General features: G+C 45.6%; 1 protein-coding gene across 1 annotated transcript in view; it reads left to right on the top strand.

Moving 5' to 3' along the window:
- LOC147460274 (uncharacterized) overlaps positions 1–25,625 on the top strand; it is a 34,431-nt gene extending 8,806 nt beyond the window's left edge. The window contains exons 2-4 of the mRNA XM_086511356.1: positions 24,861–24,986; positions 25,158–25,352; positions 25,546–25,625. Of these exons, the coding sequence (XP_086367482.1) occupies positions 24,861–24,986; positions 25,158–25,352; positions 25,546–25,605 (381 nt within the window). The 3' untranslated portion in view covers positions 25,606–25,625. The remainder of the gene's footprint in view (positions 1–24,860; positions 24,987–25,157; positions 25,353–25,545) is intronic.
- Positions 25,626–26,233: the final 608 nt, after the last annotated feature.

The following is a 26,233-nucleotide window of genomic DNA, read 5'->3' as shown; positions in this document are numbered from 1 at the left end:
AACAAAGATGATGCTCAGTTTTGCGAAGGATCCGAAATTGGCAAAATATATGAGCGAGACTTCTTTTCAGGAAGTGCATGCACAGTGGCAGAAAACCACCACACCACCCCCGAAATTTGCTTTCAAGAAACCTTATGATCCCAAACAATATTCAGAGAAGGAACTAGAAGAGGTGGTTGATGCACGGATTGCTCAGCTTTTTGACGCACAGAAGAAAGCCAAAAAGCATGGCAAAAAGCAAAAGAAAAGCACTGACTTTCCAGGTTATTTGGGTCGTCAGTGGACTTTTGACAAGGCAAAGAAACAGAAGAAGCGTGTTCGATTTGAAGGAGTACCCAGTTCTTCTTCTTCTTCTTCTTCTTCTGACAGTTCTTCTAGCTACTCGGATTCGAGCGAAGAAGACAGAAAAGGTAAAAAGCGAAGCAAGAAGCAACGCTTCGGAAAGGGCAAGAGAAAGGCAAAGAAGGCTAAATCTCGCCCAGAGACTGACAGTTCTACTGAGGACTTGTCTACAGACAGCTCAGATTCTGATGACGGAAACTTTTATGCGAACAAGAAGAATTTTTACAAAGCCAACCAGTATGACTTTCTCGAAGATAAAAGCAAGAAAGTCCGAGAGTTTAAGGAAGGTGGCCACTCGATCAAATTTGATACTTTTTTAGGATACTCAGATGCTTGGAAAGCTTTGTCTTTTATACAACAGTTTGACATCGCTTTCGCAGGAGGACGCTATTCAGAGCACTCCAAGATTCGGAGAGCTATCTCTTACTTTAAGGGGAATGCTCGTACTTGGTGGTCCACGCTTCTTTTAAACAAGACTGCGCCAGTTAAATGGCTGAAATTTAAGAAGCTTTTTATTTCTTCTTGGTTGACGTAAGAATATGAACGAGATATACGAGCTGCTTGGAACCATCTTCGGATGACCAAGAAAGATACAATCAATGCTTACTGTGAAAGATTCTGGAGCTCTTTTGTACCCTCCTCTTCATTCAAGAAGATCTCGTTCAGAGAATAGATTGAGCGGTTCACCTTGGGTCTACCTACAGATATCCGAGATCACTGCTTGGAACAGAAGTCAGCTTCTATTGAGGAGTTGATGAGTCATGCGAAGCGGGGCTTTGCCATTCACTCTGGCAGTCTGACCTACCCCACAGATGAGGCCATGACACAACGAGCCGAACAGACTTCTGGGAATGAAAGTAGAAAGAAAAAGAGCAACCCAGAGAAAAAGGATGCACGACCAAAGCTTACTCCTGAGGAGCGAGCTCGCTTTATTAGAGAGGGGAAGTGCTTTGGATGCGCATATCTCCACGAAGTGCCCTAAAAAGGCACAGAAAGAACAGAATGATAAAGACGACGACAGGCCTGGGAGTTCGAGAACAATTGAGGAACGTGGCAGAAAAGGCAGATAGGAAAGCAAAACTGGTACCACATGGTGTGGGACCTGCACCGAATCTAATGAATGAAAGTACAAACTTTGCCGCTTTTGGGGCAAAGTGAAGGATCAGGAAGCTCTTTTGAAGGAGCCAAGGCCAACTTCTTTTCACTTGGAATTGGCGGCTCGATTTGGAATTACGCCCGACAGACTGACGCCACAGGCGGAGGTAGTTCGACTGGCACCCTGATGGGATGTTGCCATTACACCGAGCATTGGCAAACTTCGTTTGCAATGACAGGGGTGTTTAGGGCACGCGAGTGATGTTCTACTCAGGATCCCTTGGTACCACAAGAGCTACGCCGTGGTTGACTACTGGGCAGAGAAAGCGACTTTGATAAATGAAGGGCTTAGAGATTGTACTTGATGAACTTCAATTTCTTTACTCATTCTTTTGGGAGAGAACTGAACGATGGATAAAGGTTGAATATGTTTTGACCTGATCAAAAGAACGCCAAGATTTTTCTCCACACTCATGCCGATTGTTTTTCAGAGGGCCTGAAGATTAGACCATTGACCTGATACCTGGAAGCACGCCACCGAACCGGCCACCTTACCGTGTGAGCCGAGTACAGAATGAAAAGATTATGAACCAAGTGAAAGACCTCTTGGAAAAGGGTCTTGTCCAGACTAATACTTCACTGTATTGCTCTCCACTGTTGTTGGATTTGAAGAAAGACGGATCTTGGAGAATAAGCATCGATTATAGAGCTCTCAACAAAATCACCATCAAGAACAAATTTCCGATTCCTAGGATCAATGATATACTCGACAAGTTACAAGGATCCTTGTGTTTTAGCAAGATTGACCCGAAGAGTGGATATCATCAGATCCGAATCGCGCGGGAGACGTCTACAAGATAGCCTTTCGGACGACTTTTGGGTTATTTTAGTTTTTGGTGATGCCTTTTGGCTTAACCAATGCTCCTGCGATATTTAATCGGATGATGGACGGGATTTTTCGAGAGTACAGGCTAGTTGTTGGCACTTCCTTTGATGATATCATTGTTTCTCCAAGAATGAGGCAGAACGCAGAGATCATCTGCTTCAAAGACTTTTTGGGACACTTTGTCTCAACAGCAAGAGTGCAAGTGGATTCGGCCAAGATAGAGACTAGACGTGATTGGCCCGATTTGAAGAATGTGTTCGTACTACAGGCGGATCATACGAAAGTTTGCAGAGGTTGCTTCCCCTTTGCATATCTTGATACAGAAAGGAGTCTTTTTCTCGTGGGGATCCACAGAGGTGACTACCTTTCTGACATTGAAAGAGAAATTGACTACAGGACCAGATTTGACTTTGCCGGACTTGCAGAAGTCATTTGAAGTATATTGTGATGCTTATGGTCATAGTCTGGGTGCGGTCTTGATACAAGAAGGCCATGTCAACGTTTACGACAGCCGATTGTTCTCTAGGCCGGACATGACAACACAGATTTATGAGAAAGAGCTTTTGGTGGTTATCCATGCTCTTACTCAATGGCGGCGTTATCTACTCGGAGCGGATTTTACTGTCTTTACAGACCATCAGAGTTTGCGCTACTTCTTGCCGCAGAAGCAGCTTTTCGAAAAGCAGATGCGGTGGGCGAACATCTTGTCACAGTTTCACTTCCAGATTGTCCATGTGCAGGGACAGAAGAATGTGGTGGCAGATGCTTTGTCTCGGAAGCCGTTGGTTCTAGCTATTTTCTGCGATACATCATAGGAGCTTCGAGGATATGGTCGATCAGTATGCCACAGATACAGATTTTGCAGATATTTTCACACGAATACGGGATGGGGGGACAATAGCTGGATACTCCCTTCGGGAAGGCTACTTGATGAGAAAGACTATGTTGTGCGTTACACAGCTGTTGAGGGAAAAGTTTATAACTGAATGCCACTATCCAGCTTTTACGGGTCACCGCATCATTGCTACCACCATGAAGGGGGTAGAGAGATACTTCTTTTGGCCGAGACTCAAAAAGGATGTGGAAGAGTTGTGCGCAGTATGCCAGAAGTCAAGTTTGATAGGCATAAGGCATAGGGATTGTTACAGCCTTTACCCATACCCACCCGCCCCTGGAAAAGTATTGAAATGGATTTCATTTTTGATCTCCCGAGAACACAGAATCATCACGATGATTTTTCGATTACATGGCACGTCTGAGACGATTGTCTCCGACAGAGACCCCAGATTTATGAGTTTGTTTTGGAAGGCAATTTGGGAGAACATTGGCACGCAGTTGCAGTTCTCGTCATCGTTCCACTTGCAGACTGATGGGCAATTTGAGATTGCCAATTCAGTGATTTTAGATTTATTGAAGTCTTATATCTCGGATCAGAAGACTCAATGGGAAAAGAACTTACCTTTGGTGGAATTTGCCTACAATAACACGATACACTCTTCGACGGGGAAGACGCCATGTGAGATTGTTGAAAGTGCTACGAAGGTTCCATCCTTCCCGAGCACGAAAGATTAGATATTTGAAGCGGATGAATATTCGCGAGATTTGGATACGGCTTTTGCCAAGGTTCGCAAGACTTTGCAGGAGTCTCAAGAACGACTAAAAAAGGTAGCAGATCGCCATCGTTGCGACTTGAAATTGAAGGAGGATGATTGGGTGCTCTTACGTTTTGAGAAGGCTTTTTTCAAAGCTTAGTATGCGATACTACGGACCTTTCCCGATCACTGACAAGATAAATGATGTCTCCTTCCGATTGAAACTGCCAGATACTTGGAGGATTCACAATGCATTGCATGTGAGTCTCTTGAAACCTGTTAAGGGTAATGTGCCTGATGATGGAGAGCCTGATGAGCAACCCGAAGTGGAAGAAAACGAGGAGATCCTTGTTCCTGAACTGATTTTGGCACATAACGATACGAAGAAAGGTAAAGTCCGAAGGCGGTTCTTGGTTAAGTTCAAGAACTTTTCTGCATTTGATGCGAAGTGGATGGAGGAGGAGGACCTAGCAGATACTCCTCGGATTGTGAAACTTTACCTCGATGTTTTGGTTTAGCATAGTATACTCCAAATGAAACCCAGAATTCAGCTTGGCCGGAGATATGGTGCAGTGGGATGCACAAGAGGGGAGTCACTCCGCTCCCTTGTCAACAGATGCCTTGATTTTGATACTAAAGTCACTGATGTCTCTTTGAGCTTCAGGGATACTGAGAGCTGACAGTATTCTGTTGGATGACTTTATGAAATGGAATTCCTGATAATGATACTGATTTGTTCTTGACTTCTTTTGAGTGCAAGAACTGATAGCCGAAATGGCTACAGCATTTTGGTCTGATTGATCTCGAATAGACATGGTTGCAATAGGGGTTAGTCAATCGGACATCGATGAGGTCCCGATTGGACCTAGATGTGATTGCTAGCTAGATTGCCGATAAATCATGGTCTAAGATCCGAATGAATGTTGAATGTCATGTGATGTCCTGTGATAACCGGTGATGCCCTGTGATGTCGTGTGATATGACTGTCGATTTTGTACACGTGCTAGATGTGTGTTCCTAGTACGTAGGTACTATCAGTCAGTGTCTGCTAAGACGGTTTATGGCTTTTGTCGGTTTTGCAGACGTAATCGCGGTCGATTACAATGCTTTCAAGAGGGGGGTATGTCACAAAGTGATGCCGTGGAGGACAGCAAAAACCCTAATTTTTGCCAGAAACCCTAATTTCCGGAAATCGCGAAGGCTGAAAAAAATATATATATTTTTTGAAAAAATTTAGCGACGCAAATCTCAGCTTTTTGCTATGATTTGGGAGAAAGAGAGAGAAAAAGAGAACTTGCTTTTTACTGACTCTCATTGAGAGAGAGAGAGAATCTGCTTTTGCTTTCAAGCTTTTGGGGCTCTGCTTTTGGGCATCCCTTGTAATCTTTAAACTAGTGGTGAGGGCCTCCCTTCTTAGAGCATCTGGACGCAGAGTCTGAGAGTGAAACCCTAACCGCTCTCTTGTACTTTGATGATTGATTAATACAAAAAGAAATACCGAAAGGGGTGCCAATCTTTGGGGCCAATATCTCTAGGCACGGAACTCCGTCGGGCCAGTGCAAATCTATTGTGATCTGTGAATTGTTTGAAGTGGTTATTTGGTGCTGTCGTGATTGATTCTTGACTTGGAGTGTCCAAGTCTGTTACACCATGTTCAGGGACAAAAGAATTTAGTGGCAGATGCGTGTCTAGGAAGCCCTTGGTTCTTGCTATTTCCGTGATATATCATTGAAGCTTCGAAGATATGATTGATCAGTACGCGATCATTATTTTGCAGATATCTTTCAGCGGATACAGCGTGGGGAGCTAGTTGCAAGCTATTCCATACGGGACGGCTATTTGATGCGAAAAACGATGTCGTGTGCCACACAACCTTTGAGGGAAAAGGTTTTGACAGAGTGCCATTGTCCACCATTTTCGGGCCATCGCGGCATAGATACCACCTTGAAAGGTGTTGATGTAAGGTGCAACGGAATGAATGTTTGAACTTTGCTCAAGATGAGTGCTCCGAACTGTGCTCAAGGTTCCTTTTGTTCTTATGGAAGGGAGAGCCTTCCGTTCTTAATGAGAGAGTGCAATGATCATAAACAAAGTGAATGGACACTGTGCGGGCAAGTGTATGAGACTGAGATATAGAGACAGAAGAGAATAATACGACACCAGAGACGTTGTAAAACCCTCCTTGGAAGGCCCCACTCTCGTCGGCGAGAGTGGTCTACTTATGATTGCACAATCTGGTACAATGGTGATGCATGAGACTGATGCAAGTCTAGGCTATGTCGGCGATGACGAGACTGACCTAAGGGCTGAAATCTGCAATCTTTCTACTGCTGTCTAAAAACGCTATGAGATGAAATCTGCGACTAGTCCAAAAACGCTGATTTTGGGAACTGTTTCTGTGGGTCTTTCATGCTGAAAATCTGCAGGTTTAGGGCTGAAAACTGAGGTTTCTTAAGGCTGCAAATTGATGGTCTTTCTGGGCTGAATCTGCTACTTCTTAGGGCTGAATCTTGCTGCTTCTTTAGGGGGTTGAATCCTCATGAAAACGCCATGCTACATCTGTCAAAAACGCTAGGCTGTTGGAAATAAAAAACGCTAGCTTGTCTGCTTTCCGGCGATGGATGATGATGCTGATGCAAGCGCTAGTGGCTGGGAGGTATGGCGATGACTGCTGATGCAAAAACGCCAAGGCTGAGGCTTGCTTTGCAAAAACGCTCGGATGAGGAGGAATCTGCTGCTTGGAGGGAATCCACCAAGGCTTGGTCTTCCTGAGAAGTTGCCTACTGAGCTTGGCTCCTGTTGCCTCTTTTGCCATTTAGTGCTAACTTTGGTTTGCTTATATACTTACCCAAATTGCCCTACCTACTTTTGTTGGAAAGTCACTTTAAATTAATAAGTGAAAAATGCCAAAAATAGGTAAAATAGGCTAAATGCACTGGAAAATTCCCCTGATGGAATCTGATGGATTCTAGTGGGAATACCGATGATCATGCTGTGTGCAACCAGAGGATATGCATCTACACTAAGTGACTGGGCATGCACGGTCTACGAATAGACTCACAAAAGTGCCAGATCACTTCTAATCTAAACTGATTGGACTGACTGAACCCTGATCATGCTGTAGCTTGTCCACGGACACATAGGGTTGGATGTGTCACGCGACACCCCCTCCTTTTCTCCCCTCCTTTTCAAAGTGAGGTACTGGTACCGAACTCTATGGCGTCGAGGGAGATCGCCAATAGTATCCGGAATCCTGGAAGGGACTCTTCGCCGGCCCACTCTGATGTGTGGGTCGTGCGGTACTTGAACTTCATAAAGGTCTGCAACGCTTGCTTCTTTGGGCCGCGCTGAAAGCGACACAAAGTCTTCTGTGGCTCCTTCAATGCTTCAACTTCGTCGATAGTCATGCTTCTTTCTTTTTCTGGAATCTCCATGGCTGAAAATTCCTGAAACCATTTCCAACACAAAACCATGAACATACCTATTCCATGTAAAGTGAGTGGAGAAAATCTTGTCTTCCTCAAAGACTGTGCATGCAATGTAGATGAACAAAGAGAGGAGTGCCAAACCGTTCACCACACACACGCAAACAATGAGATCGAATCTTTCTCTTATGATCTAGAGCAATCAACTGTGGCAATTCACAACGGAAATGCCCATGCTTGATGCTATACTTTCATGTGCTCTTTCTACAATTGTGTCGTGCCAAGGAAGAGACATGGAATGTGACTTCCGTTAATGCATACTTTTCAGCTTTTCATGAACAATCCGCATACATTCGTGCTCATTCATGAGTGAAACGTGCTCAACGTACAATATGTCATGCCTAGGGAAAGGGATCACATAAAGACGCTGACTAAAATACAGGAAACGATCACGAATGAAACACTCGAACAATGCGTGCGTATCAATCATGCGAACACATAATACTTCCCGTGAGCGGTCTTTGGACCTAGGCTCTAGAGCCAAGATCGGTTCTTCTTGAGGGGGTGCTTTGGACCTTGACTCGAAAGCCAAGATCGATCCTTCGTGATTGATCGTATCTACAACGAGGTTAGCTTCGCTAGAAATAGCATCAACTAACACATCATCCTTGTGAACAATCACATCATCTTCATGCAACTCATTATGCTTGTGAGAAATCACATCTTGATCATGCAAATCATCATGCTTGTCATTGTCAACCAAATCATCATGCAAATCATTATCATTCAAATCATCATGCTGCTCACAATCATGCAAATCCTGTGTGTCATGCTTTGGAGAAGAAGAGACTGAGAGAGTCTCCGTCTTCTGAATCTCTTGCATCCGGCACTTGAGAAAAGAGTCACAAGAACTCTTGCATGTGTCGGTCGCGCTGTTCTTGTGTTGCCTTTCTTTTTGCTTCTCTTTCTGCTTTGTCTTCTACATGTCTGCGTTTCATTTCTGCCATTCTTTCTGCATTTCTTGCTTCTCGTTCTAAATTCCGTTCCATAAACATCAGCTCAAACTCCTCCATAGGAGTTAGTGCAATCCTTGCCGTAGATAGGGAAGGGTAAAAAAAACCTCCTGGTGGGGAAAATTCTTCGTCGCCTCTCTCATGCTCATCACTTCCAAGCGAAGTATCCATTCCGCTTCGAGTGATGACCATTCTGAAGTCGTGGGTTCTTGTGGTCTTGGGTTCTTAAGTTCACGAGGAACTTGGGTTCTTGGGTTCTTGAGGGTCTTGCGGTTCTTGAGGTTTTCTTTGGCTCGCAATCTGTGTTTGAGAAGGATCTTCTCTTCACCCGAGTCTACTCCTTTCCGCGGGCGCACCCCTTGGCGGCCTTGCGCTCACACCAAGGTTGCTTTTTCCCACCTCACGTCAATTGGCCGGTCGCTAAGTGCACGGTCCGCTCTCAATGAGTGAAAAGAGGCACAAGGGGAGGCTGGACAAGCCCTTCTTTCTTGGGTTTCTTGTCACTCTTCAAAAACATGATTAGGAATCGACACGCCCAAGTGAACTTGGGTTCGTGCAACCGCAACAAGCAAAAAAAAATTATGTGGTTCTTTTCTTGAGTGATACAAAACACTCCCAAAGCTCTGATACCAATGTAAGGTGCAGCGGAATGAATGTTTGAACTTTGATCAAGATGAGTGCTCCGAACTGTGCTCAAGGTTCCTTTTGTTCTTATGGAAGGGAGAGCCTTCCGTTCTTAATGAGAGAGTGAAATGATCATAAACAAAGTGAATGGACACTGTGTGTGCAAGTGTATGAGACTGAGATATAGAGAGAGAAGAGAATAATACGACACCATAGACGTTGTAAAACCCTCCTCCAAAGGCCCCATTCTCGTCGGCGAGAGTGGTCTACTTATGATTGCACAATCCGGTACAATGGTGATGCATGAGACTGATGCAAGTCTAGGCTATGTCGGCGATGTCGATGGTGATGACGAGACCGACGTAAGGGCTGAAATTTGCAATCTTTCTACCGCTGTCCAAAAACGCTATGGGTTGAAATCTGCGGACTAGTCCAAAAACGCTGATTTTGAGAACTATTTCTGTGGGTCTTTGACGCTGAAAATCTGCAGGTTTAGGGCTGAAAACTAAGGTTTCTCAAGGCTGAAAACTGATGGTCTTTCCGAGCTGAATCTTCTACTTCTTAGGGCTGAATCTTGCTGCTTCTTTAGGGGGCCGAATCCTCATGAAACGCCAGGCTGCATTTGTCAAAAACGCTAGGCTGTTGGAAATAAAAAACGCTAGCTTGTCTGCTTTCCGGCGATGGATGATGATGCTGATGCAAGCGCTAGTGGCTGGGAGGTATGGCGATGACTGCTGATGCAAAAACGCCAAGGTTGAGGCTTGCTTTGCAAAAACGCTGGGATGAGGGGGAATCTGTTGATTGGAGGGAATCCACCAAGGCTTGGTCTTGCTGAGAAGTTGCCTGCTGAGCTTGGCTCCTGCTGCCTCCATTTAGTGCTAACTTTGGTTTGCTTATATATTTTCTTACCCAAATTGCCCTACCTACTTTTGTTGGAAAGTCACTTAAATTAATAAGTGAAAAATGCCAAAAATAGGTAAAATAGGCTAAATGCACTGGAAAATTCCCTTGATGGAATCTGATGGATTCTAGTGGGAATACTGATGATCATGCTGTGTGCAACCAGAGGATATGCATCTACACTAAGTGACTGGGCATGCACGGTCTACGAATAGACTCACAAAAGTGCCAGATCACTTCTAATCTAAACTGACTGGACTGACTGAACACTGATCATGTTGTCGCTTGTCCACGTACACATAGGGCTGGATGTGTCACGTGACAGTTGAGTCTTACTTTTACTGGCCGATGCTCAAAAAGCATGTGGAAGAGTTTGTTCGCAGTTGCTTAGGATGCCAAAAGGTCAAGTTTCACAGGCATAATGCACCAAGACTTCTACAACCTTTACCCATACCTTCTGCCCTTGGGAAAGCATTGCGATGGATTTATTTAAATTTTTTTAATCTTCCTAAGACACAAAGTGGGCATGATGGGATTTGGAGAGTCATTGACAGATTTAGCAAGTAGGCCCACTTTATTCTGGTAAAGAAGAGAGTTAAGCCCGATTGTTTGGCGAAACTGTTTGTCTCACAGATTTTTCGATTACATGGCATGCCTGAGTCCATTGCTTTGGATAGAGATCCCCGGTTTCGAGTATATTCTTTGAGAACCGGAGGCTGTTTTAGATCACCATACTTGTCATTCGTGCAAATCTGCTTATGACGAGTATTTAATTAAATGCAAGTCTGCTACTTGGGAATCGGTTAGAGTTGTAAAAGCTCAGGATCTCCAGACCTCCTAGACCCCAACTCTGCCTGTCTCTCCCTCTTAATATTGTCACTGTGGTGGACGCTCTATGCTCCTAGTGCATCCAACTGCCATATGACCTGCATTGTCCAGGTAAGCCACTAAAGAAATATTCATTGTTAGATATAAAGTTCATGTATAGTAGGCATAGAGATGAGGTGAGTAGGATCTTTGTGTTTGAATAGCTATTTAATTGAAGGCGTCTTTGTTTGCCTCCATTATCTCCTTCTCCTCTTGTTGGCTTGCCTCTCCTCTTGGCTCTCTCAGCCTTTGACCTTCTAGACCCTAACTCTGTCACTCTCTTTGATAAAAAACATAGCTTACATTCAAGTGCCGAAAGGTACCGACCGCAAGGGAATTGCAAATAGTTACATGAGACACCCATAGACAATTAAAGGCGGTGGCCAAAAGCATAAAAAGCTGAAAATAAGCCTCCTCCTAGTGAGCGTAAAAAGTGCCCTAGCAACCATTGTAGGAACTTGCGAGAACTTGGAGCAGGTTTTTGTTTCGCACTTCACGTGCCGTGCTCAACCAACTCATAAAGAACAGTCTTGAGTGTTTAAGCTAAAAAAAAGTATTGATTCACTAGAAAACTTGCTCATGCTGATTAAAAGGCAATAGAAGCAATCTAGGGGGTGCCATATCAACAAGATACATGAGCACTAATGAAACGAACTCGCGGGAGGATCTCTTGGCTACAGGGACTGCCTATGGACACTCGTTGGACAAACCACCTGACCATAGCCATCATCATAGCACCCCCTTGTCAAGGCGAGCGTCCAAGGACGTACGTGTGCACCTATAAGACCATGCGTCCCATACCACCCGGCCTCACATCCTTGAGGTGACCTCGCGTACTCCTACCCTCACGGGCTAACCACTGGTAGTCTGGTACTCTCCAACTGGGGTCGATCCTTGCAAATGAGGCCTTGGCCTACTTTTATAAAAGTGACCGGTCACACTGGCCGGGTTCACACTACCTCCATCCGAACACTGGACACCCATCCCGATAGTGTCATAGACTAGATCCCCTCTCCTATGATTGGGACAGAACATACTTCCCCCCTTGAGAATCATTGACGCCCTCATCAATGAGGAGAGGCTGAGAGAGCCAAGAGGAGAGAAGCGAGAAAGAGGAGGCGGCGATAAGGAAAATAGAGATACCTCAAGTTAAACAGGTGTACAGGTGCAGGGATCCTCCACATTATCCACTCTTCAAGATTGTTCTTCTTTGATAGAGATTCCACCTTTTTATCCTGAGTTCCACAGCTCTCCTAGGGAAATTGTTGTATGTTCATGTAGTTTTGATAGAGATGATATTCTTCTTGCTGTACTTAGGACATGGTATGAGGAAAGTTTTCCACCAGTGGACATGATGTAAATGTATATGTTAGGAGATTTGTGAGATTGAGAACCAAGAAATAGGCTTGGTCTTTTTTTGTACATTTTATAGATTTTTTGGGATCATACCTTCTTCTTGCTGTACTTTTTTTTTTTCCCGAGAAAAAGATCCTTCTGTTAGTTAATGAAAACTGCCCATAGGGCTACAACCACCTCTGCAAGAGAGGGCTACAACAATCATGATGGGGAGACTCTCCCAATGAAAAAACAGCATATGTACAATGAGGCTAAATCAAGAGATGGGAGGAGGGAAGAGCCACACAGGTGGACGGTAGTGCCATCTGAGCACACCCTAGACCATAGTGATCTTCTTGCTGTACTTAGGACATGGTATGAGGAAAGTTTTCCATTAGTGGACATGATATAAATGTATATGTTAGGAGATTTGTGAGATTGAGAATCAAGAAATAGGCTTGGTCATTTTTTGTACACTTAATGGATTTTTTGGGATCATATCCTTGAGATTGAGAACCAAGAAATAGGCTTGGCCATTTTTTGTACATTTTATGGTTTTTTTGGGATCATACTTCTGTGATGATTGGCATTGTGGTGCCCTTGAGATGTTTATTTTAATTGAAGATGTTCTCTTGGAAAAACAAAAAGAGTGGGTAGACTATGGGTGTGGTCCGTTAGGTAGGCTTGTGGCCATGCTCATGGCCTGCTTGCAATTGGTCCACGTCCGCCAAAGTGCCTGTCGTATAGTCCAATAGCCAAGTCCACTAGCCCAGTGAATTTGTCCACTGGTCCAGGTTTATCAGTCCATTATAATTTGCCACTAGTCCATCGTGTATAGACTAGGGACTAGAGACTAGCCTGTAGTTTAGCTCATAGTTACAGGGAATGGCCAATTTTAGGCTTCATTTCCCGTTCCCATTCCAACTTCCCATCTGGAATCCCCATTGGGTAGAGACTAGGGACTAGAGACTAGCTTGTAGTTCAGCTTATAGCTACAGAGAATGGCCAATTTCAGGCTTCATTTCCCGTTCGCATTCCAACTTCTGTTTGAAATCCCCTTCCATGTTATGGACGTGAGTTTCCGTGACAGGGAATGGCAATTTAGGCCCATTTTCGTTCCTCGTTACACATTCTGATTTTCTGTTCCTGGTAGCTATGGTCCAGCTGCCACATGTACTCCTGTGCAGCACATTAAGTTAGGCATTCCAAATAGACTAAGCACTTTAGCCATTTAAGATACACTGGTGCCTTGATTAAGTGCCGCATTTAATTTGTGTAGCAGGCTACAGTGTCACTTTCACAGGACAGTTAGTACAGTTTGAACTTTATAGTTGGTCTTTGGTCTGGTCCGTTCACACTGGACGGACTAGCTGGGCAGTGACACGTGGCAGGGATACGGTGGTCTAGTGGACATCATGGCCAGGTCCCCACCACCACTCAATGGAGATAGACTTAGATGCTGTCATTTATGAGCCGTTGGTGGCTCTTTATGGTTGTATATATGAGTAGTAGCGGTTTGGTCATGATCGTCTTTCACTTAGTCGTCTAGAATGAGTCTATACACACAGCACGTCTTCACCATCCCTGCACATTTTGAGCCTCGACACCCCATTGTACCTGTGAGTCCTGGGCTGGAGCTGAGTGTGCTGCCACGCCAGAGTTTGTATCAGTTCTTTGAGATAGTCGAGTCATATGTTGTGGTCTGTTGTTGTGTTGTGTCTCTGTGAGCTCAATTGTTGTCTATTTGTTCCTTTGTTTTCATTCTGTTTGAGTGAGATTGTCATGCACATTACACTGAGGCGCACCCATTGTAGAGAGCACGACACACTATCCGCGCTACAGGTGCTCTCATTTTGGTGATCATGTTGGGGACCTCAATTGAAGTCTCACTCTCTGTGAGGTACAAATCTTGAAGCTAGTTGGGTCTATCTAGCTTTGCCTACTTTCCCATGCACTGTTCTCCTCTCGCCCTGGTCCAGTTGGTCTAGTTCTCTCTCGCCCTGGTCCAACCAGCCGTGGTCCCTGGTCTAGTCCTCATCGACCCTGGTCTAGTCCTCCTCGTTCCTGGTCCAGCCTGGGTCTAGTCACTTGCCTGGTCTAGTAGAGCCTAGACCAGTCTTCAGCCAGTTCAAGGTTTTCTTGCCCAAATCTTGGTTGGATTGGTGGTCACTGCATGACACATACAAGGCAGTCAGTCGAGCGTCAAAGCGCACTACTGAGTCCTCTGAAGTACTACAACAGAAGACGATGCTTGGTACCTAGTAGAAGTCCATCAACCTCGTCACCCAGACCTCCACATACGACATCACCCATTCCTCCATCCGGTTCCACATCTTCCCGATCACCTTCCCCAGTAAAGCTCTCTCCTATCCTGTTACAGCAGGCTCCTGAGCAACAGGCTCCTGAGCAAGGGGCCATGGAGGTTTTGGCTAGTGTTTTGGCCAAGGTAAACATCAAGTTCCCTACCTTCAAATTTCAAAGGACTCTCTTCAGAAGATGCTGACGACCATGCAAGGAGGTTTGTATCTCTCTGTAGGGGCCGTGGTCTTAACAGAGAAGATGTTTATTTGGTACTCTTTCCATCTACCTTGGATGGCTTAGCTGACAAATGGTACAGCCAGTTTGCAGAGAACCATTTTGCAACTTGGGCAACCTTAAGATAACAGTTCTGTGCAGCATTCAGGCCAGGTGACTACCAGGAGAAGGTCTTGGATGAGTTGGCCAACATGCTGCTCCAGCTAGAGGAGACTTTTGCAGAGCTTATGACTAAAACCAAGTCTCTAGTTGCCAAGCTTCCCCAGCAACCTGGGGAATTTATGGTTAAGAAGTGGGTGGAGAAGGCGCTTCCCAAAACTTCTCAGCAAAAACTCGGAGAGAGTCTCTGATCCGACGCCACTCTGGAGGAGTTCATCGCAGCTGCTACTAGGATAGAGGGGGCTAGGAAGTTGTTCAACAACTCCCCTCACATAGAGACCTCTTCTGTGTCTTCGGAAAGTCCTGCTGATCCATTGACTTCTTCATGTAGAGAATCGAAGCCCTAAAACTACAACGCGCTCTTCAAGAGGAGAAATCAATCTCTCTTTGCCAGGAGAAACCACCATATCTTGAGGCTTTAGATCAAATCAAGAGAGAGCTAGAAGAGCTCTCGTCTCAGCAGGAGACTAAGGCTATGGTATGGTGTAGCTCGTGTCGCTCTCCAAGACATCCTCCACAGGACTGTTATTGCCACTTTTGCGAAAATTCGGGGCATGAAGACAAGGATTGCTACTATATCAAGGGATTGCCGCAAATACAACAAAGTCTAGGTCCTTCTCTCCAACTAGGGATAGCACCTGCATCCAACATGGTTTCACCCTATGGCCATCAAAACCCGATGCCACCTCTGTTGACAACAGCTCCTATGCAAGCTATGCAAGGTATGCACAACAACTTTGCATCCCCAACTTTTTATCATGCTAGTACTCCTTCAGTTCCCTAAAGCTTCTACACTTCAGCATCCAACCCCATGCAGCAAGGGCCGAGACCACCTTGCCCCTCCAATAGGCCAATTTTGTGCTACAGGTGTGGAGAGTATGGACATTATCAGAGCAAATGTCCATTGCCAGAAGGGTCCCCTCCTTGCCGACACTGTCCTGAAGCTAAGGATCACTATAATAAGGACTGCCCAAAACAACGAGCATCCACATCTACAAGCACAAGCCAGACCAAGCAGGAGTTTACATTCTCAAAGCTTAACCTCATCACAGTAAGCACCATTCCACATGCCCCGCCTTCCACTTGCCTCTCGAGATGGGTTGAAGCAAGTGGAAGAGCCGGCTGGTGTGCTCACACGGGCACAGAGAGCTGCTCTTGGTTTCAGCCTCCCTGGTGGTCCAATTTTTTCATCTCCAGGCACACAAATGAATCAAACTCCCTTAGTAGCTGAAAAACCAGCAGGTAGTGCCAAGAGCCAACCTACCTCTCTTCTATCAAATATTAATGGTGCTTTCATGGAAGCAGTAGAGGACTTGCAGAAGCTTAAGATACCAGAGCAAGATCTAATCAACAGAGAGAAGCCTACAGTAGAGTCTATCTTGAAAAACACCTTTCAGCAAGTGTCACTGTACGATATGCTTCGACTTGATGCAAATTTTAGAAGTGACACCCTTTCCATCATCCAGTCTCTATACCGTGGTCTTGTGTAGCCCTTGGAGTCCTACATGATTTCATATCTAGCTGCTCCCCTCACTGACTACAAAAGTCCTCATCTCACTGTGTCTATTCTTGGGCATCAATTCTCAGGCGTCATAGTGGATGGTGGATCTGGGATCAATCTGGTGCCAGAATTTACTATGTTGGCCTTAGGTCTGCAGCCCACTCGCCCTGCTCCATTCACTGTTACATTGGCAGACCAGAGAAGAGTCTACCCTGTGGGCATAGTAGAGAAGGTGCCTCTGATGGTACAAGACTTCACATTTAGCTTGGATTTTGTGGTGGTCAGTCTTCCTCAGGTGGAGAGAGGATTTCCTTTGCTGATTGATAGACCATGGTTGCGGCATACTAAGGCACTTCATGATTGGGGAAACCACTCCATGTGGATACATACTCCTGGCTCTCCCATGCAACCAATCCGGCTCGAAGGAGGTATGGATCTAGTGGTTTATCACAGCTCATTGTCAGTACAGTCCAACCCCGACCCTGAGCAACCCATACCACCCAACGGGTCTAACGAAGACATGTCCAACCCCCACCCTGAGCAACCCTACCACCCAACGGGTCTGACGAAGACATGTTGCAGTGGCTGGAAGCTACCACCTCGATGCCATGCTATGTGGTCTCTATTCAAATTTCACCTGTACCGTTAACACTCTCTCTCCCAGCTCCTCGGGCGAACACCAATGTCCCCAGCCCTACAGCAGGAAGTGTGCCAGTCGAAGAAGTGTGTTAGTCCCTGATTCCCTTGATTCAAGTGTTCCTTTGATGGAAGCCGTCGGTCTTGGTGAACCTATAACACATCACTGAAGGGGGAAGAAATCTCCTCTTTAGGAACTGGCCAATGATTCGCCGTTTCCTCTAACATCTCCCATGTCAGACGCTACGCCCCCTCAAAAGCACTCTGCTATGTCTGTGTCTGAAGATTTACCCTTCGATGAGCTTCCACCAGGATGGTTACAAGAAGAGTATGCAGAGTTTCCAATCGATCAAACACCAGCCCATGATGTTTCGAAGCTCCAAGGGGCAGCTCACTTCTCAACTTCCGAAGTACCCTCTACAGTTACACCTCCTGACCCGGTCAAAAAAGTCAACTTGAGCAACCCTAACAACCCTCAACATGTCCTCTTAGCAGCTTGGTTATGGGAGCATCCCGCATTACTTGATCAGGTAGTTTCTTTTATACACTCTTTTAAAGATGTTTTTGCTTGGTCCTACAAAGATTTAGAAGGGATCCCACTTGAATTGGGTCTCCACACTATCCCTCTGGTTAAAGGGGCTAAGCCTATCAGAGGCCGAGCTTACAAGCTCAACCCAAAATATGCAGAGGCTGTCAAGTTAGAGCTCGAAAAAATGCAAGAGGCAGCGATCATTGTACCTGTGGAGCACTCTGAGTGGTTATCACCCATGGTGATAGCGCCTAAGAAGCAGTCCAATAAAATCTGTGTGCGTAGATTACCGCTCTCTAAACAAGGTAACTATCTCAGATGGTTTCTCCACACCTTTCACTGAGCGTGTGCTCGAAGATGTAGCAGGGCATGTATTGTACAGTTTTATGGATGGGTTCAGTGGATACAATCAGTTGGGCATCTATTCAGGTGATCAGCTTAAAACGGCCTTTGTGACTCCCTAGGGTATTTTTATCTACACTAGGATGTCGTTTGGGTTGAAAAACGCTCCACCTTCCTTCAATCGAGCAGTATATCTTATATTCTGTCCTTTACTTACGGATCATCTTTGCATCTTCATGGACAATTTTTCGACCTTCTCAGGTGCCCAATGTTCAACCCCAGTGGAAAATCTAGAGGAGCACCTCGCTCAGCTCTCTGCTATCTTCCTCAGGTGCAGAGAGGCACGGCTAAAGCTCAATCCTAACAAATGTCACTTTTTGGTCACTGAGGGCACACTTCTAGGCCATGTGGTGTGTGTCAAAGGTTTAGCACCTGACTCAAAGAAGATCGTGGCAATCTTGAAGTTACCACCTCCCATCAACCGGAAAGGTGTTCAGAGCTTTGTAGGCCACACATGCTATCATCGCAGGTTCATACGAATATATGCACAGGTGGCTCAACCATTGACCCGACTCACTAGTGCTACAGTACCCTTTAAATGGTTAAAACCTGAGGCTGAAGCATTTGAATACCTCAAAAAGCGCCTCACTAAAGCACCTATTTTAGTGGCTCTAGATTGGTCTCTCCCTTTTCATGTGCATACTGATGCTAGCTGTGGGGGCTGTGCTGACTCAGCCTAGTGAGGAGTACAACTTGGATCGCCCTGTTCACTATGTAAGTCGCGTGCTCACCAAAGCAGAGTGCAACTACAGCACCACAGAAAGGGAAGGTTTGGCTATGGTGTATTCTTTACAAAAGTTTCGTCATTACTTGTTAGGGGTTCACTTCACTATCATCACAGATCATCATGGGCTACGCTATATTTTGAATAAATCCCAAGTTGTAGGAAGAGTCTTGAGGTGGCTACTGATATTCCAGGAATTCGATTTCGAAGTAGTTCTTAGTCCAGGCAAGCGGCATGTCATGGCCGACCATCTCTCTTGCATACATACAGGTGAGCCCGATACTGGGGTTAATGATGACTTTTCAGATAGTCATTTCTTTAAGGTCGACACGACCCCATAATGGTATGGAGATGTGTTACATCTGCTCTCTACTGGCCTATATCTTGAGAATGCTTCTCCCTTGCAAAAAAGAAGACTCTTGCTGAAGTCTAGACCCTTCTCTTTGATTGGCGGACAGCTCTACAAATCTGGGCGAGATGGTGTGCTGCGCAGGTGCGTCTCCCCTCATGAAGTAGACCACATTCTGGAGGATGCACACAGTGGTCCTACAGGTGGCCACTACCCTGGTCACATCACGGCGCAAAAAATCTTACAGACCGGCTTATGGTGGCCCTATATATTTAGAGATGCTATTGCTCATGTCAAGATTTGTGATTTCTGTCAGTGATGTGCGCCCAAGCCTAGCAAGCAATCCAATCACCCCCTGCAGGTATCTATGGCGTGGTTGCCCTTTGAGCGATGGGGCTTGGACTTTGTTGGTCCAGTTACTCCAACTACTCAACCCGGCAATCGTAAGTATCTCCTGGTAGCAACGGATTATGCAACAAAGTGGGCCGAAGTGGTGGCTACCATTGATTGTACAGCCGCCACTGTCGCAAAATTTTTGTATGAAAATATTTTTTGCAGGTTTGGGTGTCCTCTGGAAATCACCAGTGATCGAGGTAGTCATTTCGTCAACGACCTGATCTCCACACTCCTCACGAACTACAAGATTTTTCATTGCAAATCTTGCTCTTACTATCCTAGAGCAAATGGGTAAGCTGAGAGTACTAACAAAGTGCTAATCGCACTTCTCAGGAAAGCTTGTCACCTGCATCCAACGTCTTGGGCTCAGGCCATCCTCGGCACAATTTGGGCTTATTGTACCTCCTTCAAGGTAACCACTAACCACACCCTATTCCAGCTAGCTTTTGGTCTAGAAGCAATTGCACCATATGAGTTCAACTCAGGTTCAGCAAGAGTGGGAAGTGTTCGCGTCACAACGGGGATTGCTTCCGTAAACCTCTCTCGTCTCTCAATGGTAGAAGAAAGGAGGATGTTAGCTTCACACGCTCTCCAAGCCAAGCAACTTCTTTGCAAAGTGTGGCATGATCGCCATCTCAGAAAGCCGAAAATAACATAGGGTTCCCTAGTGTTACTCTATCAAGCGAAATACCTAAAAAAAGCAAAGAAGTTGGTTCCAGCCCGGCAAGGACCATACATGGTAATGGAGATTCTATCCCAAGGGGCCGTACAATTAGTCACCCTTGAAGGAGTTCCTCTGCCTTTAGTCAACGGATCTAGGATCAAAAGCTATCATACTGTATGCTGACGGTCAAGGGTCAAAAATCAACTGTTGATCTTCTCCGACTCCTCAACCCTAAACTGGATCTTAATGTTCCCCATCAATATCTCATTCACTCTCTACTTCTCCTGTTTCTACTGGTTGCATGGGCATGCTTCTAAAATTTGGAAAAACCACTCTCTGTCAGTATCTCTTGTACCCTTTCCTTTCTCTGGTCCTTCGCCGGTCTGGTGAGCGTGGTTCTAAATTTTGTAGGACTCCTTCTTTGAGGATATTACAGTTCTCACTCTTGTTGAGGTTCACCTTGAGTCATCAGTTTCCGTTGGTATTTCTTGATTAACACTGCTCGCTTCACTGTGCTTGCTTCTTTGACCTTGATTTGGCCTACCATTATCTCAGTTGACTAATGCTTTATCAAAGCTTCTGATCATCTCTAGTGCTCCTAACATGGCACTAAATTAATTTTGCTATTATAGAAGTCTGCTTTCTCCAGTTGGGTCTCTTGTGGGTGTGCCATTTAATTGTTCAGTAGCAATTAAAACTTCGCATTTTATCTCTTTCAAGCAGTAGGACTCACCAAGACTTCTGATCTGCTCTTAGCCCTGTCTCGAACTCATTCTTGACCTGCCTCTGTTGGCCTCAACCTCGTCTGCCAACCTCGCCTCTCGCCCTTGGCTTGCCCTGGCATGCAGTGCTAGACCTCGTCCTTGTTGGACACTACCCTCCCCTGCCTCGCGCTCGCCCTCGCTTGAAGACCTCGACGTCCCCACGCCTGTGGCCTCGCCCTCGCGGCTGCCTGCGGGCCTCGCCCTCGCCCTTGCCTCTGGCCTCGCCCGCCTGCTGCCTGCCGGCCTCGCCCTTGCCTTCGCCATGCTGGGCCTCGCCCTGGGACATCGCCTTTGCCCATGCTGCCTCTCGCCCTTGCCCTCGCCCTCGCCCTCGCCCTCGCCTTCAAATGTCTCCACGTAAGTCACATAAAATATTAAAAGCATATACTTAACTGGCTTTATTTTCCAACTCAGAGAAAATGAGCCTCAGTTTAATAAACATAAATCAGCGCAGCACGAATTCTCTGCAAGCGTTTTCAGCCAGGCAACTTCCAACTTCCCTCGCTAGGGTTCCTCTCTCTATCGCCACCATCTCTCTCCATCGCCAGGCGTTCCTCTCTCTGTGCTACCCATACCCTGGATAGTACTTGAAGATGGCAGATTGACCTTGACCTTGCTACATGTATTTGGTTGTGGTCGAAAACATGTATCTCAATGTGGTTTAGAGAACATGTATCTCAGTATGGTTTAGGGTGCCAGCTCTCCTCAGGTGCCAGGTGAGAACTTAAGAACACAGGTTTTACAGGTTTTTACAATTGTAGATTCAGTCCAAAAGATTCTCTGGTATATTTTATCAATATGGTTCGTACTCGGAATCAAGAGCAGCACCTCCAGTCGGAGGAAGAGTGCTCTGCCTCCTCGAGGGATAGCACTGACAATAAATCAGACTATACCCCTAGTTCAGAGCAACTGTCCGGAGAATCTTCAGAGGAAGATTCACCCCAATCAGTCACCGCTGGCAAGGTCACCACTCTCCAGGTGCCTCGCCCTTCTGGTGCCATCTCGAAGGTACCCTTACTAATGATCTATCATGTACAGGCGCCAAACCCGGCACTCAAAGATGTGTTCTCTCAGCAGCAAATGATACACCTGGGTCTCCAAAATTTGGCTCAGGCCGATTTGTCCTGCACAATTTCCAGTGCCAAGCTGAGTGCCCTCTTGCTTACTTTTCCAAAACTAAATGGAATTACCCTTACAATGGAGGTGCACCTTTGCCCGCCACAAAAACCTTCTCGAATCTCTCCCCGGAAGACATTGCAAATGCGTGCCGAGAACTGTTGCTGCACTCACATGGAGACTATCACAGGAATCAGCAACTGTACTCAATTTTACAGTATTATTTTTTACTGCGCGCACCGGAAAGAGCAGTAGTTCCATCTTCTCCAGCTTCTCCAGGAATATGTGATGCATTTTTTTGTCTCTGCCACTGCTTGCCGTATCCGTTTCACCATCTGTTGTTTAAGGCGCTACAAGACAGGGCAAAAAGATTTCGGACTCAACGTAAAGGAAAAGCGGAGAGGTTCAATTGCTATGCAACCCCTATGATGTATTGGGTAGTGCAAATTATGTAGCAAAAAGCAGATGCAACCGCTGTTCTCACTCTGCAAGATGATGCCAAAGAACAAGGTCGTTCCAAAATGGCCAAAGGGAAAGGCACTTTACGCAAGAGGGCAAAAGTACAAAAGGTTTCGACAGAGGAGCTAGCAACACTACCCTTCTGTGAATCAGGTAAAATCTCTGACGTCGATACCGCAAACCCAAGAGTGAGCATGACTACTTCTGTGGCCACCTCTACTTTTACACCACCTCTTGTGAGTAGTATTGTAGGCACCCAAACACACTCTCCACTGGTGTCGGCAGTACCACCTACTACTACTACTCCTAGTGTAGGGGCACATGGAGGTACTGCAGGGGCATCTAGCTCTGGCACACCTAGCTCTGGGCAACTTGACATGTTTGCCAATTTTGTGCCTCAAGCCGATAGACTTTTAGATGCAGACAGAAGAGCAAATTTCAACGATTATAGATGCAGCCATCTCATTGCACATTGCAAGGTACTAACGGTCTGCATTGCGCTGTCTATGACAGTATGCAAAGGGAAGTGCGCAGCCACCTTCAACGATCGATGGATAGGGACATGTTAATTGCTCAGGCTCAAGATTGCATAAAGATTCTCACTCAACAGTACTGGACCTCAAACATATTGTCCGCACTCAACAAATACAGTTAAAAGAGGCAAATGATATGGCCGCAGTTCAGGAACTTTCTCGTGTGGTACATGCAGTGTGTCCCTCATGTGCCAAATACAAATCTATAGCCATTTTACAAACAGCTACAGCTACAGCTACAACTCCGAGTTCTACGCAAGTTCCTGCTATGGCACTACAGATACAGACGGACGTTTCCAAAGCTCATTCAGGGGTTTCTCAAGCAGCTGAGAAAACAAATCCTACTACTATGGAGTCTAAGCCAGCAGGATCGGCTTCCTCATAGTTTCATGGATCCTCTCTGGCTTCTCCCTCCCAATCCACCTCTTTCCCACCGCCCTTCTATAGCTTCCCTGGATTCCCACCAACTGTCCCACCTTCTCAGCCTACTCAATCTTTTCCTGGGTTTGCACCTGTCCCATCTTCTCAGCCTACTCAGTCTTTTCCTGGGTTTTCACCTGTCCCTACTCAGTTTGCTGTTGCCCATGGGGTGGCCACTCCATATTCAATGTACCCTCCTCATGGCCACTATCCCCCACCATACCCATGGCCTCCATCTCCTTATCCACCTTTCTACCATCCTCCCCCTCCCCCTCCATCATCCGACCACCAGTAGATATCACCTTTTGGAGTTTTTACTAGTAGTAGACCTGGTTGCAGATCTTTCAGTTCTTCAGTTTCCGCTCTCCAAGACAGGGAGCAGTCTTGTGGCGGGCAACCTGTAGCAGGCTACAGTGTCACTTTCACAGGACAGTTAGTACAGTTTGGACTTTACAGTTGGTCTTTGGTCTGGTCGGTTCACACTGGACGGACTAGCTGGGCAGTGACACGTGGCAGGGATACGGTGGTCTAGTGGACATTGTGGCCAGGTCACCACCATCACTCAGTGGAGAGAGACTTAGATGTTGTCATTTATGAGCCGTTGGTGGCTCTTTATGGTTGTATATATGAGTAGTAGCGGTTTGGTCATGATCGTCTTTTACGTAGTTGTCTAGAGTGAGTCTATATACATAGCATGTCTTCACCATCCCCGCACATTTTGAGCCTCGACACCCCATTGTACCCCATTGTACCTGTGAGTCCTGGGTTGGAGCTGAGTGTGCTGCCACGCCAGAGTCTGTATGAGTTCTTTGAGATAGTTGAGTCATATGTTGTGGTCTGCTGTTGTGTTGTGTCTGTGTGAGCTCAGTTGTTGTCTATTTGTTCCTTTGTTTTCAATCTGTTTGAGTGAGATTGTCACGCACATTGCACTGAGGAGCACCCACTGTAGAGAGCACGACACACTATCCGCGCTACAATTTGCTAGACAAAAGGCTTTAAAATCAGTTTGCCCCAAGGTGTTAAAGAACTTGAGCTTGAAAATTTCTTGCTAATGAGATGGGGAAATTGTTGTGATTCTGAATCTTTTGTTTATAGGTAGATTTCTTTGATTGTGTGATTTGTGAATTGTTTTGGCCCTCCTTGTTTCATTTTTGCCTGCAATTTAGTGTACCGTGTATGCTTCAATTACTCTGAATGGATCAATAGGTTTGCTTCTTGATGAAGTGCAAATTTTTGAAGGGATTCTTAAAATGAGTATCTGCCAGGTTGTCCATAACTCTAGCTGAAAGTGCTGTTTATTAGCTGAAATAGAAAATCAATCAGCTGCTTACTCTCCATTACTGTGTCCGTAACAAGCTTAAGCACTTTGGGGCTATCCCTATATCATTGGTTATGGATTTTTGGATTTAAGGTTGTATGTTGGTAGGATCTTCATCGATCCCATTAGAAGAGATGTTTTCCCTATAAGGCAGTTGACGTCATCCTTACTTGTGGGAAAAGAAGAATTTAGACAGGGGTACAGTTCTGATCATAATACAATGCGATGTCATTGTGGTTAAGTTAGTTTTTGACTCCGCTCACTTATGCATGACAGATCTGCCAATTGCGGAGTCAGTTCATTAGCAAAGAAACACAAGAACAAGTCTGGGAAAATCAACATGAATGGGCAGCTGAAAAAGTGTATTCTCTATGTTCTGAACTTGGAGGTTTCTTTTTAAAGGTTTTCCCTCTTTCTAATGATTGGATATTTATTGTGCGCATGCATGCATGCATATGTGTGTGTGAGAGAGAGGAGGGACAATCCTTGAGTGATGGGTGTTACTTGACTGACGTATGCCTGAATGTCAGAAAACTACAAGACCATGGCTTTGAATGAGTCATCAATGTGCAGATCGCCCAGCTTGTCGGAAAACCTGACTTGGCCCCTCAAGCATGGGTGAGAAAGTTGGTTACACTGTGTGATTCTGCTCCTGCAACACCTTTTCCTGTTGTAAAATGTGTTCTTGAGCACGAGCTTGGTTCCACCATGGAGGACTTGTTCGAGGAGTTCCAGTCTAACCCAATTGGATCAGCATCTGTGGCTCAGGTTCATCAATTCAGTTTAAAATTTGTTTACTAAGTACTGATTTATACCTTGATGATAAGTAGATGGCATGTGGTGTCATTAAGAAAGAACAATGATTTGAACTAAGAAAGGTGCTAATTATCTTGCTTATCACACTTTTGGTGCATGTATGATTGCTCATGAGGCATGTTTTGAACAATTTTGTGTTGTGCAGGTCCATCGGGCCAGAATCAAGGGTGCAAAGAAGGATGTGGCTGTAAAGGTAAACAGCTAGATTTCAATAAGCAGAAGAGTATGTATGTTGTTCATTCGTGCATATGAGAAAAAGGATTTATATGTCAAGGTTCTCAAGAGCCCAAACTGCTGTATGTGGCCAATCATGAAAGTCCTGTAGCTGGCATAGACCATGTGGTCCCCTGCCTTGTGTAAAAGCACTATAGTATGCGTATATTAAGCATCAAGGCCCCGTTGAAGATGTGATCAATGAAGAGTGACAGGGTCCTTGATGCATATATAAAATGCTCTCCTGGAAAATCAGTATGGTTAGATGCTCTCCCATGCTGTAGTCTCTGTATGGCCTGTCATACTATGCCCTCAGTAAAGAAATCAGGGATTGTCATGGGTCTGTGGGTTCTGGTATGGGGAACCTGACCTGGTTTAAATATAATCCCACCGCATATGTGAGCCCTGTTGTCGGGTCCTCAATAGCTTTTTTTTTTTTGGGGGGGGGGGGGATGCTAGACTAAACCATGCCAGCCCTCAGTAAAGAAATAAGGGATCGTTATGGGTCTGTGGGTTCTGGTATAGGGAACCTGACCTGGTTTAGATAGAATCCCTCCGCATATCGGGTCCTCAATAGGTTTTGTTTGGGGGGGCGGGAGGTGCCGCTTACACAAACCATG

This window comes from Adiantum capillus-veneris, chromosome 4 (assembly GCF_014529385.1).
Source record: "Adiantum capillus-veneris isolate H3 chromosome 4, ASM1452938v2, whole genome shotgun sequence".
Taxonomy (NCBI): domain Eukaryota; kingdom Viridiplantae; phylum Streptophyta; class Polypodiopsida; order Polypodiales; family Pteridaceae; genus Adiantum; species Adiantum capillus-veneris.
This window is presented reverse-complemented; position numbering and strand designations above follow the sequence as displayed.